The sequence below is a fragment of the Mesitornis unicolor genome, unplaced genomic scaffold (genome assembly GCF_000695765.1).
Source record: "Mesitornis unicolor isolate BGI_N332 unplaced genomic scaffold, ASM69576v1 scaffold52810, whole genome shotgun sequence".
NCBI classification, from domain to species: domain Eukaryota; kingdom Metazoa; phylum Chordata; class Aves; order Mesitornithiformes; family Mesitornithidae; genus Mesitornis; species Mesitornis unicolor.
The window spans coordinates 10,590-25,083 of NW_010158666.1; the positions used below are offsets into that span (position 1 = coordinate 10,590).

Genomic DNA, 14,494 nt, shown 5'->3' on the forward strand with positions numbered 1-14,494 from the left:
TGTCCAGCCACTTGGTTCTGAAGTGATGGAGGCTGCTGGCAGGGGACTACCCAGCAAAACCAAATCAACAATTAACACTGGGAGCTAACTTCTCCCTAGCAGTTAGTGGACCAGTCTTATGTGCCATTCCTCAAGATGAGATTTTGCTTTTTAGTATTTTTTCTGCCACTGGTGGGAGAGAGATACCTGTGAATGAAGTTTGACCTAATACATCTACAAGGCCAAAGGGGTGTACTATTTCTTCTCTTACTTCCTAATTCAGGAAGATAAACTAACAAACTAAAAGCAGGATGGTGTTAGTAAGTAGCTAGTAAGCAGGACATGAGAGAGGATCACTGGGAAGGACACCTGGTAGCAAACTAAACAAAGCTCTGTTGGGGTCCTGAGGAGTCACAGAAGTGCTGGCGACTGCCTTCTGGGTGGCAGAGGCTTTCTTACCTTCAAGCCAGCATGTTACCATATGTCCTTTCCCCTAAGGAAGAAAATGATTCATGGGGTTATAATATTATCCATCATTTGTGTAATCATCTTCTTACTACAACTCAAAGCAAGTCCCAAAAGGAGATTGATGTGCCTGAAAGCCATTTTACATACAGGAAAACTGAGGCATAACCCTTTTCCTTAAAAGGTAGTGCAGCACCATTGATTAAAACAATACTTTGAATTCCCATCCAAAACTGTTAGTCCTCTAATGGAACTCTTATGATGATTTATGATGCCTCTGAATGACTTTTTTTGATTTCAAGCAGTTAAAGTGATGTGCCAGGCAGTACTTCCAAGTTTGGCTAAGTCTTTCATCTCTGACTTATCAGGGTTGTCCCATGAACAAGCCCATGAAATTGGTCTTGGTTTAAAACTTGAGCCTGCTTTCTTCAGAGACAAGAAACAGTCTAACCCAAGGACTCTGAGACACAGAGGACCACACGGGTTAAAATTCAGGGACTCCAGAGTACTTTCACACTCTTCCTTCTGTAAAGCTGAGTATAAATGTTGCATACACACCTTGACTTGTAAATTCCCACGGCATACTAACACATACTCTCCAATCTGCTCCAACAGCTGGTATGCACTTGAACTGCACTGTATTTTAAGAGCTGGAAAGAGAGACAACTGTCATATTACTGTAACAATTTAAACATCTAAGACAGACCCATTCCTTGCTGTGTGTGAAAGACTTCAAGGCTCATTAATGAACTCTCACTTGCTTTTTTCATGTCTTTGCTGTCATTCCTCTGTTACTTGAAAAGTTCACACACAAGCTCCAGTATACTGGTCTATTTGTAAGACCATCTCAGGACAAATACGTGGCTGTCAACAAACACCACTCTTCATATCCTGCAGCTAATATTATTTTTCTACTCTTCATGGCTGCCTGGCTGGAGCTACTGATGAGAACCCATTTCATCTTGTGAAGAAAAACATTCATAGTTCTACGTCATGATCAATAAAGAGTCAGCACTTGCTTCACACATACAGTTTTCAGCAAAGTCTAAACATTAAAAAAACTGCCATCCTTGCTCTGCCTCCAAACCTGTACATAAAAACAGAGGGAAGAGATGATACTACCATAATTCCACTATTTTCTTTAACAATCTGATTTTTCATTAGTTGGGAATTTATCTTCAGGTAAACCTTGCCTGTTTTGCCTTTTGCAAATGATGGAAGAAGGACCAAGATGGAAGACAGACAGAACAAATTCTGAATACTCCTACTTTTGTCAGAAAACAAAATTGCCAAAATTTGGAAAATTGACCAAAAAAAACTAGGGTTAGTTTGTGGGTTTTTTTGGCTTCTAACATTCTGTGACACAGAGTAAATAATAATGCTTCTTTGTTTGAAAAAGATTACAGATTATAGTAGGATTGGTTAAGAGGGTCTTATTGATTTTTCTTGTATCAGAAAATATCTTTTGTTTGTTTAAGTGTTTTTTATTGAAAGTCATAAAACACTCCCTATAGACCAGAAAAATATATGTTTCAACATATTCAGATACATATCTCTGAAATATTATTTCCAGTTGATATGTGGTATTTTAACAGGTCATCCTGCTTGGAAACTAGATGGTAGCACTCAGATTTCAGCTGACAGCAATTTTAATTTACGCTGCTAGTAATTAAATAATCTATTTTAAAGTGAACATCTTACAGTTAAAAGATTTCAAGGTAATATGAGATCCTCAGATGTACATGGCCAGAGAAAGAGGGAGATAAAAGAAAGGCTTAAAAGATAAGAATCTCTGTCTTTATATTTAATTTTATAGTGTTGATGAGCCATACAAGAAACAGACTGACATACAGAAGATGAAATATGAAACATGATGGGAGCAGATTTCGAGAGCGCTAGTTTTAGTGCAGTTCAGGTGAGATGATAAAAGAAGCCTAAAAGGAGGTCGAGCAGAAAGAAAGGAGTTATCTGGGAGACTAACAGAAGGAAAATGAAGTCATATGTGGTCCACTCAGGCTAGCATTTGCTTTGGAAAAATGTATAAAATGGTGAGAAGGAATGGATTCTGGCTGATTCTCAAATCCCCAGGCTAGCCCTTCAAAGCCATTATGTAGTACGACTGCTCTGCCTTTCTGCCTTGTTTTCAGAAGATCATGATAGATGTTGAAAGCATCACTTTTTATCATTAAATTAAACATGAAAACACCTTTGATTTTGCTTAATTCAAATCCATTTACAAAGCATTGCAATGTAAGCCATAAAACTTTTCAACTTCATTTAATGAAAGAAACAGAAACAAGACTTTTTTTAGTTCTGGTAGGTCAGGCTAAAATATTTCAGAAACTGAGGTTCAGATATTCATACTGGCTAAAGATGAAGCTTGCTAAATAAACAGAGTTTTGTTATCTCCTGGCAAGAACTGAAAGTGAAGATATCTCTATTATTTAATCTCTTAAGTTTTCATAGTATCACAGAATGGTTTGGATTGAAAGGGAGTTTAAAGCTCATCCAGTCCAATCCCCCTGCCATAGGCAACGACACCTCCCACCAGACCAGGTTGCTCAAAGCCCCATCCAACCTGTCTCATCTGTTTTGCTGGAGGACACATAAGTAATCTTCTATACTGGTTAAAGACAGACACAGCTGCCATGGTGTCCTACAATCTTCTGTGTTCTCCATTAGATGAACTTATCAGTGAAAAAGAGGAGTCATGAAAATACGTTTACTTTAAATTCAGCTGGGTGCCAAGAAGGAATAGAAACAGTTAACATATCCAATTACCCCTCATTTTATCTGATTTTTACCCTTTTTTATTGTAGAGAACTTTGAAGTCATGAAAATCCCCCAATGAGACTTGAGGAATGAGGTGATTCTTGTGTAGAGAACATCACTGGCATAATATACCCATAGGGAGATTGGACCCAGAAATCAACAACCTCCTCACAGGATTTTTAGTAGTTTAAACAGAACAGGACTCAAAACTCACCATAACATTTTTTCAGAACTCATTAAGGCATGGTCAAAACCATGTCTGCAGTTTGTCCCTTGTTACCTTCACTGGTAGATTCCATCCTGGAAGCTGTCTTCACAGTATCTCCAAATAAACAATACCGCGGCATTTTGGTCCCAACAACTCCAGCTACAACTGCCCCTGTTAGAGAAAAGAAAACAGATATTTTGTGGTTTTAAAACACCTGTTCAGTCATACAGCCTCATGGCTGCTTCCTACATTACCTGATATCTCATGCATTAACAAGATACAGACCGAGTGACAGTATTGTCTTATATGGGTCATATATCTGACCTCAGATGGCTTCCAGACCCATGGAGGTAGTTGCAAAAGGGCCTCAGAGGAGAATGGTGAGGGAAGTGATGATGGGATGGAGGTAGTGTGCATGAATTTAGGTAGCTGCAAAATCATGTTTCAATATGACAACAGATTTATTTTGAGGGGCAGTGAGATAGGAATGCTGCCAATCAGAGCTGTGTGCACAAGGCTCACTAGTTACATGAAAGAGCAGGAACAGGAAGTAACCTGCTCCTCCTGAAAGCAAAAAATGAGTATTTGGATTCTTCCATGTCAGCCCAGGGGATTTAAAATACAGAAGACAAGATCTCTTGCTCAGGCAATATAAGCCCCTTAATTTGCAGGTGGTGGGCTGCAGAGCACACGTCCAACTCTGTCTGTCTATCAAGAAGGAGTTGCAATCACATATCAGCTTAGATCAGGGAGCTAGTACTATGAGACTGAATGCTCAATCAAGGAGTCAAGAAACTGTTTTTTCACTGTTTTGAGAACAGCTGAAAAGGACAAGTAACACAGAATAGCAGTCCTCATTCACATCAGCAAAGGCACTAGAGCCATGAGGTGTTTCCAATGTTGTATTCCCTATTGTGTTCCAAATATTCCAGGTATCCAATTATTTATTCTGTTGGGATGTCCTCTATGAGGTGTTCCATCTCATGCCAAGAAATTAACTTCATTTTTAATGGAGAGGAAATGCCACTACAGAAACATTTGTTAAACCAGAGAACTCTTTTGCAGCCCTTTCAACATACCTGAATGGATTCCTGCCCTTATCTTTAGGAGGGTGTTGGGCTTGTGTGGAATCTTAAAAGTCTTGCAGACATCCAGAAGGTCTAAAGCCATGCTTGCAATCTCACCAGCATGAAGGATCCCGTTCTCTTTGGGTACTCCTGACACCACCATATCTTAACACAAAAATGCAACTGTGTTAACCTTTGGCAGTAAACACAGATTTACCAAAGGATGCTGCCTAAGTTAGAAAAAAATAAAGCCCTATTCCTTTATATCCTGTGGCACAGTTGTGCCCGCTGAACAGAGAAAGGCAGAAACAAATGAAGGATAGGGTAACAGCTCATATGTGTAATCGCCCTAGTTCTGAAAAATGTTGGATTTCTTTCTTACTTCTAAGATTTATTTCTCCTAGCCTTCCTCCTCCCTCCCTCCATTGAGGATGCTTGAATTGGGACAGGTAGTGGGAAAGTGGCTGTTCAATACCTTTTGTCTTTGGGCAGATATTATAGAGAAATGATTCCCACTAGGCATTGTCCTATGCTTCCTACACTAACTCTTACTGTGTAGAATAAGAGACTGGTCTCTTCAGAATCCCTTGGGTGCATTTAGTCAGGAATTTTATGCTCCTGAATGTGCTCAACCATGCCACAAAAAAAAAAAAAAAGCGGAGGTTTTTTCCACGTCTCTTATAGGAATTCCTGTCTGTCTCATCTGAAAATCCTGCTAGATTCTGCTAGGTTTTTGATGGCAGTCAATAAAAATTCCCATGGTATCAAATAGAAAGCCATTTTCCTAAAAACCCAAGCCAAGTCACTACAGAGTATTAGGAGAGAGAAGGTTGTAATGGCTTTTGCAAAAAAACCAGATAATAAACCTTATGGAATGGCATCTATGCTCCCATGTAGAAGGTAAATTTCTCAGTTGTGTTCCTGTGAAACAGAAGTTGCCAACTGGAATTAATCTGTCGTGAAGGTTTAAAGTGAGACGCTATAGGTCACAGGAACCAAATAAAACAGCAGCAGTAGTTTAATCAACTCATTTGTACCATCCACAACATTCATCAGTTGTGGAAATTATGAAAAGTATGCAGGAAGATGTTCCTAAAATTTTCTAGGACTCTGCTAGGATTTCTCTCCTAATTGTCTGGGTTGCCTTCCCAGCGGTAATAAGCTTTCCAAATCTCCTTCATCTGTTCTTCCTTATCCTCAAGTCAATCTCTATCCTGATGAAATACCCCATCATTGCCCCATCATTGTCCACTGCTCAAGGAACTTACAGGCATCTCCTATTGTCTCCACCTTATAGACATCATAGTTATCTATGATTTCATCAAAAGTGGTATAAAGTTTGTTGAGAAGACCTACCACTTGGTAAGGTGTGCTGTAGCTGGACAGCTGAGTGAAGCCGACAATGTCACTGTTAAAACACAACAAAAAGAACATACTCATCCACTGCCTTAACCACTGCAGATCAGTAATCCTAAGGACACAGTAATAATTTATCAGTTGAACTACCTCAACCATCTCTTTTTCAGTATTTCTTTCACTAAGAATCTTACAGAACAGTTTTGTCTTCAAACATTTACTTAAACTGAAAACAGATTCCTTTCATTTAAAAAGATAGACTGACCTAAGTCTTTCTGCTTACTAATGCAGTAAAACATCTTTTACAAATAGACTTTAATCTGTGACAGACTAAGTAGTCTTAAATTTTAGGTTACATACAAATTAAAAAATGGAACTTAATATCTATCCATTTATGACAAGAGAAGACATGCAATTTGTATGTTGCTTCATGCACACATAACAAGTCAAAGACTGCAAATCCACATGGACTCTAAAGATAGAAAAATTACCTTTACACACCGAAATGCTAGAAACTGTACTTAGGCCTCTATCATGAAACATACGTGTATGTGTCTGTAACACACATAGAGTGATATACTGCTGTGTGTTAGAGTTTCACAGTAACCTCATTTTTTATTTAAGTAGTTATAATGAAAAACGGAGAGGTGTCATAATTTGGAAAGACATTCATTTGCAGAGTCAAATATTGCCACCGGGTATGATAAACGGCAGTTGAGATAGAAACTCTGTACTTGGTTAGGAGCTTCACTTCCACTAGGAGCTTAGAAGTCTCGTCAGCAGGAGCCAGTTCAAATCCTATCTTTCATTTTTGTTTACCTGAAAAAGATGGTGGCACTTAAGTAACTCTGAGCTTGTGCATGTTTTCCCTGCCTGAGATCATCTGCTACTTGCTTTGGCAACATACCTGTTGTAGAAAGTAGAAAGTTGTTATTCTTTTGACCTGGATAAAAGCACACAATAAACAGAACATGTTTATTTTAGGGTATAAAAGCAATGTTTGCAAATGTGAAATATTCTGGAGGTGAAAGCACTCTTTAGCATCAAAGTCTGCTCTGCTGTAACGTGAGAATTCACAGTAAATCTCACTGATAACAAGTCCAGATTTTTCAGATGACCCGTAACTTTCAGTTCAAACAAATCAATATCTATACATTCCAAATCAAAGTAAGATTAGATTCTAACAGTGTGACTTGAGTTATTACTCACACCTTTGTCAAGTCTTTGCTAGCATTTTTTTCCTGTGTTAGGTTTGTTTACTCTCTCTTCTCTGAGTTTTTTTCATCTTCTTTATTTCTCCTACCTTGCACTTTTCACAGTCTTTTCATTTTTCTGTCCTATATGTTTTATCTATTCCTTTATTGCTTTTTTTTCTTGCAGAATTCCAGAAGATACACTGCCATCAAAAGTAACCTCAGTTCAAAAGCAAGTTCTCACTGTTTATAACTGTACAGAAGGACTACCAAGCAAGATGAAAGAGAGAGAACTATGGTTTCTGAGGTCATATCTCTCAGATGAGTGCACTGATTTTTAGGGGAAAATACGAAAAGCAGCTAAATATCTTCCCAGCTTTGCAAATATATTAATTCATTGCCAACTAAATGTTATCTATTAAATAATAACATATCAAACCATTTCTGTTTGTAATTACATTGTTAAAATCAAATTATTATTGAGAAGAATATCTAGTATTTTTGCTATACAACTTACTATACAACAGACGATCAGTCTTCTGTTTTTCAAGCATTAAATCCTGGGTTCTCTCAGAAACTGGTGTCTCCAGATGTTTGCTATATTTCTCCATCTAAATAACACAAAGAATTGCATAAAACAATCCTTTTACTGAAACAGATTCATAGTTGGATAGGATTTAAGCATTTTAATGATTCTGCTTTGAAATCATTCAGATAAGCAAAGGCTCAGGTCAGAGATAGCTGATTTTTTCATACAAAATCTAACGATCAGATTTTTCCCTAGGTAAATTTATAATTCTAGATTTGAGATAGTTGCTTACATGTAAGAGGACAGAAGCAAATTCCAGACATTTCAAAGTCTGTGTAAACAGTAGGTGTCAAATCCAATGCAGAGACCAAGCTGCAGAAATGGATTAAAATGTTACCAAAACCAAAAGTACCTAAGTTTCGGTCTTCTACCAAAAGCTCACAATGCTGTTTCATAAGCTATCCTGCTATGCTAGGCTATGTTTTTTGCTATTCCTGTGGCTGCAGGAATCTCTTTTCTCTGCTGACGAGTTTAAGATACTCTGCTCAAAATGCAACTGTAAAAATGCTATTTGCGGCACATAGGGATTCTGTAACACCTCCCCCCTGCCTCCCAGAGCCACTGGAAAAGGGGAATATAGTTTCCTGCAAGTACATTAAGAACAAACAGCATTTGACTGAAGAAACAAGTGTTCAACCCCAAAGAAGTTGAGAAAGCTGGGAAAAACTGACAGAAATGGAGTGAGAAGGAAAGCTGGGTCTCAAGCAGAACTGCCGCTACAATCAGCCCACCAGAGGTAAACGAATGGCACTGGATTTTCTTATCAAAATACCCCATCAGTGGGTATGAGATCAAAAAACAAACCTGTAGGATGAAGGTGAAAGTTACTGCAAGTAAGCAGATGGACTTCGATTGGATTAAAAAACTAAGTTTACCAGAGTCATCATCATGTCAACAGGGCTAATTTTGTTAGGACTCATCTTGTACAACATTTTCTTGACTTGTTCAAATGTAGGCCTTTGGGCTGGATTATTTTTTCTGCACCTTCTGATTAACTGCAGCAGGGCAAGAGAGTGAGAAAAGCAAACAGTCTTTTGTCATTCCAGGCACAGGCAATGTTTCAATTAATATTACTGTTTTCTTGGAGCAAATTGTGCATGTGAAGCCCTATCTGCAGCTGGTGAAGAGTGGCAGAGCTATACTGAGGTCTCTGGATTTCTGTAGTTTTATGATGAATGAAGGAAGTTAGTTCATTAAAATGCTACTGTAGGAAACCACTGATCAGATGCTCATGTTCCTTCTGCCAGGCACTGCTTAAGACAATGTATTGTCCACTGCTTTTAGACAGTGTTATGCTGTTGTAGTCACATAGTGTTTTCAGAGTACATAAATTCACAAAAGATTAAAATCTCAACTACTTCTTAACAATGTTAACTCCTGACTAAAATTCAGTGCTGCTTACGAGAAGTTTGTTACACTGAGGTTGCTACAAACCACCAAAGGATATAGCTCTTAAGCTGAATCAAGGATGCCACAATCTTGTTCTCATTTAATTGAACTGGGAGGGAGTATACTTTGTTTTATTAGGCAGTTTAAGGCTACTGAACACATAGACCTTTTGCATGAGAATCAAAACAAGCTCATACTTTTCCTGAGACACATACTTCACTATTTGGAAGTTCTTTGCAATAAGCTAAATAGGTGTTACCAACATAAAATATGTGTGGAACTCAACACTTCATAATAAAATGAAAATGTAAAAAAACCAATGATGGAATATTAAAAACATCATTTAGTACACTGACAATTTGAAGAGACAACTGAAACTTCCAATTTTTCAGAATGACAGGTTTTTTATTAAGGATATTAAAGAATTTCAGTGTGCTTTGATTGATATGTACTTCTTAACTTCTGACTCGTTTACATTCATCAAAGGTAATATCACCATAAAACTTCTGTGACATGTCTTAAATTCACTTTAATTAAGAATTTTTCTAAACAGTATGGTATTTTACTCACCTCTATGTAATCTGTTGGACATGGGCAAGAATTCTCAGCCTTTCCTTAATTCTGGCAAAGGTAGGCACCAAGAATATTCAGCTGAATGCACATCATCTTTCTAGAGAAAAAGGGATTAAGCAGTGTTGCAACAAGTACTGTGTTTTTCATACCACCTATTGAAAATATATTAATATAATCATAATTAATTTAATGATGTCTTCCCTGCCATTTCCAGATCAGCTTCTTCACAAAATACAAGATAGTACAAGATAAGAAAAAACCTATATAACCCATTCTAAACTTGGCAGCCTTGTCTAAAAGCCTCTTGAAGGCTGAAAGACTTTAATCCCTGTTTTTATATGATGTAAACAACTTTTGAAATGAATGCCTGGCAAGAAGCCACAAGGCCTACAGTGGTTGATCATCACAAACTGCCAGAAATGGAAGAATAGGAATTTCAGATTGTTGTTGTTAGAATTATTGTTAAGCAAGTTATTTCAAAGAGAACGTGGTTACATCTCCAGAACATCTGGTTTCAATTTCAAGGTAGATTTTTTGTGTTTGCCATTTAGCACTGATCACAAGATATGTGCTAAGAGGACATTTTCATTATGGAGAACAGCTCTTTTGCTCTTCTAGCATATTCTTACCCCTGCAAGACTCCACTGAAAGGGCTTGTGCACGACAGGAAAGAAAAGGAACAATAAGAGTTAAAGGAAAATGTTATGGCATTCCTTCTCCCTCCACTCTCTTGCTATTAAGCCTCACAGAGCTAACCAAAATCAGTTTGGGAGCTACATTATTTTTGTCATGCACACTTCTTTAAAGTCCTGAAGACTGGAAGATGCATGAGGAAGCCCTTACTGCTTATTTCACTGGAACTGAACTTGCACCCACAAAATCAAGAGGAAAATGCATGCTCAAAAAAAGAAATAAAAGGTGCAGTTACTTAGAGTTTGGTTTGTAACTTCAGCAGAAACAGAATCAAAGTTGTCATGCAAACTTCAAAGTTCATCTTTACTTACTGGTATAGGGTCACTTCTTGTGGCAATTTCTAGTAAAATGATGGCATAACTGCAGAAAAAAAAGCAAATAAAAATCTTAATGAAATATTAGTTAATGGAGTCAGTGATTTCTTTGTTCCATGATTTTTTATTCTTCCTCATTTTATGACTGAAAGCCCAGTATCACAAAAGGGAGGACTGCAACAGTGCTACAATCTGTTACTACTCTGTGTTTTCAGAGATCTGTCACTGATCATTTCATAGCAGTCTCAGAGATGAAGCATTTGAGTTTGATGGACAGCAAAGGAATTTTCTCTGGAAGAATTAATGGAATCCAGAGGGGAGATGAAACACAGAAACAGCTTTCAGTCCTAGACCGTTTCTTGTGGGAATCGGAGTCGAACGTTTTCCATTCCAAAGCCAGGCTCCAGGCTTGTACCGAAAAGCCCCGTAACGGTCACTTAAGGCAGTAAGCATTTGTCATGGCCTAATGTAGGCCAGAGTAAAACACAGAGCTTTTGATAAAAGGTAGTAATAGCTACTTTTTGGTAAATGTTATTAATAAACAATACTAATAAACATGCCTTCTTCTACTTAACTGTGCTGTACTACCAGAATTTCAATCTCTGGATGAGTTCCAGCTCTTTACATTCTGCTAGCTACCAAAGACACCAGGAAATAAATGACTTCTGCTGGGCTGGGAATGTGGCAAGAAAAATAGGAGAAAAGGGCCACTAAACATCTTGTAGTACCATTCTGCACTTCCCTCTTTCAAATGCTTTCAGCAAACTACTGGAAATAAGGAGACAGAGGAATTAACATTGTTTTGTAATAGGATACACCAAGAACACAGTGATCTTCCCACTTAATAGAGAAAATTCATGCAAGAAGCAATAAATATATTTTTTTTAAAAAAACCTAGTTCAATTAATTTGTCATTGGATTATTATTCTCTGAAAATTCAATTGTAATCCTGCTCATCTGAAAAGTGGTTGGATAGAAGCTACCCATCACTGGCAAGAATGAACCTGATAGCCAAATAAGCCATTGCAAAGTGACTTCCTATAAAGGCTTTCAAAAGGAAAGGGATGGAGCTACTCACCAGTGCAACCATTTCCGTTTCCTACCTCTACTCTTTCTCTGCAAACCAATATTGTTACTGTGTTTCTACAGCAAAATAATGTATTGATACTAACTACAGGATTATGGGATGCATATGTGCATTATGACGTCCTGAAAAATTCATGTTATTAATTTTTAAGGTATTGCTATTATTGAAAATAATCTACTTCTTCGTAAGAATCAGCAACAGCAACAAAAACACCACCACCAACAACAGATTGCTAGATAACAGCAGATTTTTACACCTTTTTTATCTACCAGTTCAGAGTAGCTCCTTATAAATCATTAGACCAACTCTGCATTTATATAATGTCAGTGAATTCAGTATTTGGTAATTAATCTACCTTTAAAGAGAAAATCCTGTGATACCTATGTTGTTCTGTATTCCTGAATCTATCCTTTTTAGAATACAATCAAACATACACCTTATGTGACCACAGAATTACACTAATTGTCATTAAAGAACATTCAACTTGAGATTAAGTGTGAGCAACAGGAAAAGTTAATTACCTGTAGATGTCTGTCATAGGATTGGGTTCGAAGTCTGAAAGGGAATGGATTTCAGGTGCTGTGTAAATCTGTATCAAAGGCTGCTGGTATGAGCTTGACCTCTCAGGAGAATCTTCTTTTCTGTATGACTGCAAACCATAATCTAGCATGGAATAAAACATTAAACAAACTATTCAGTGGATACTTCTCTGAAACACGTGTATTAGTAGACAGTAACACAACTATTATAATGAATTAATTTTCCCTATTTGAAATATGCATCTTAGTCTAAAATTATTGTGTGTCTGGTGGTCTTGTCCCTCTAAACCAACTGCAAATATAGGATCTGGAAACCAAGTATTTGGGTAAGACTGCATGACAGCAAGGAAGTTGAACTACATGGCCTCTTGCCATAAGAATTATTTTAAGATTTTATAAAATTATATTCAGAGAACAGGCTCAATCAGTGCAAATGTTAGCAAGCAAATGAAGGTTTCTGTTCTACTGGTCCCCTGATCCTTATCTGTGGTGGCAGGTTGCTAGAGTAATTTCAAGTTAGACAGACGAGAAATTCTGAAAATCAGATGGTGGGTTTGCACACCACTAGCTTCAGAAAAAAGGCAGCAGAAATGTGAAGCATCTTTGCAGCTGTACTTTTAGCCTAACATAGAAGAGATTCTTCACATGTGACTCAGGATTGGAGAGGAAAAAAACCAAACGACTGACTTCAGTTCTCTTTCTGATATAAACAGCACTTCGCTGAGTGTATGGTAAGGCAGCATGCAGACGTCTGGTTCTGTCTGCAGTGACCTCTAATTAAGATGGTCCTAGAGCTTCATTCTTTGTGTTGGGTCATTGGAGTTTTTCATATAGCTCCCACACTGGTTTTTTGTGAGTTTGTCTAACATTATGGCATCCACACAAACCATGAATATTTGAAGTCTTAACAGTGTTACCAGTTAACTTCTGAGCAATTTCACAGAAATCCTATTTAATTCAGAGGAGCTGTGCTAAGGTGATGCAGTTGATATAATCCAACGATCTCCATCTTTTATGCTTTCTCCAGAACAGGTTCTAAGCAAAGCAGGCAGTTCTGAAGGCAATAGAATACTAAAGGTGTTGGAGAAATGAGCACAGCCCTGTGTAGGAGCCTGAGTCATAAGATGAACCATTGAAATATAAATCTGTTGGTGCCATTTTTAAGATGTCTGTGGTTTATAGAGTGTGGTAACTACTTTGGAGAGGAAGTAGCAGAGATAATCATTGCTTTCATTCCCTCTGGCAGATACAAACTAAACAAGAATCTCCAGCAGCTTTCCTGTCCCCACAGGCACCAGTCTTACTGCACCAGGAGCAGACCAGACCTGCAGCTCTGTGTCTGAGAGAATACAATTCAGTTTTGTGTACAGGCCTGAAAAGTTCTGAGTTGAGTCTGCTTTTCTCCATGAAACTACCTTGTGTTCACCAATCAGTGAGTATTATCCCATTTTTTATAGCACTGCCCATGGCTTAAGGTTTTTCTCTCTGTATCAAAATTGAGAATAAGACAGAGTTTCTGCTCAGACTGATGTTGATAGACTCCATCATTTGTGGGATCTGATGTGTGCATCTGTGACACGTCATATGACTCGACATGGTAATGTAACATGAAACTTGCTTCAGCACGGGGCACTTTTAGTAAATTTCCACATGAAACGTCAACATAGATGTGCTTGGGACAAGTGAGTGTGAAATATATATGCATTAGTGGGTTAGCTGGACAGTTTTGAAAATTTTGACATTTTGTTTATTATATTTTCTTTACCTGCAACTTTACAAACCCATTGGTCATCTATCACGCAGTTAGTAGACTTCAACCGTCCATGATACATTTTGTGGTGGTAAAGATAGGCCATTCCTTGTGCAACATCAGTAGCAAAAGAAAACCTGAAAGACAAAAATCAATGAGCTAATATTTCCACTAAACCTTTACTCAAGAGTGGCCCCAAAGCCTACTGAAGTTGATAGAAAACCTCCATATTACTGCAGTACTTTTCAATTTGTGTCCCTGTGCTCATTTTTCCAAAACACTTAGGATAGGTTGCTGAAAGCCCTTAACTTCTACTCAGTTATCTGAGTCCACAGGCCTTTAGCCTCTTTTAAGAAACCTGAATTTCTTCTAGAAATTCTCAGTACCTTTGTATCCTTGAGTGTGCTTTCAAACGTTTACAAGAGAAACATTTTTTTATTAACTTTCTCACTTTATCTGGAGGGTTTCCTCCCTTACAATCTTTCTCTTTGCTGAAGGCAAACATGAGGCAGAAGTAGAA

At 37.7% G+C, this 14,494-nt stretch overlaps 1 protein-coding gene across 1 annotated transcript in view; it reads right to left on the reverse strand.

Annotated features, from left to right (window-relative positions):
• Positions 1-307: 307 nt before the first annotated feature.
• Positions 308-14,494, reverse strand: part of LOC104540346 (atrial natriuretic peptide receptor 1-like) — a 17,146-nt gene continuing 2,959 nt past the window's right edge. Inside the window, 13 exon segments of the mRNA XM_010184137.1 lie at positions 308-472; positions 1,003-1,094; positions 3,497-3,595; positions 4,504-4,656; positions 5,760-5,899; positions 6,667-6,754; positions 7,558-7,651; positions 8,505-8,624; positions 9,589-9,634; positions 9,636-9,688; positions 10,596-10,644; positions 12,207-12,348; positions 13,990-14,111. Of these exon segments, the coding sequence (XP_010182439.1) occupies positions 308-472; positions 1,003-1,094; positions 3,497-3,595; positions 4,504-4,656; positions 5,760-5,899; positions 6,667-6,754; positions 7,558-7,651; positions 8,505-8,624; positions 9,589-9,634; positions 9,636-9,688; positions 10,596-10,644; positions 12,207-12,348; positions 13,990-14,111 (1,363 nt within the window).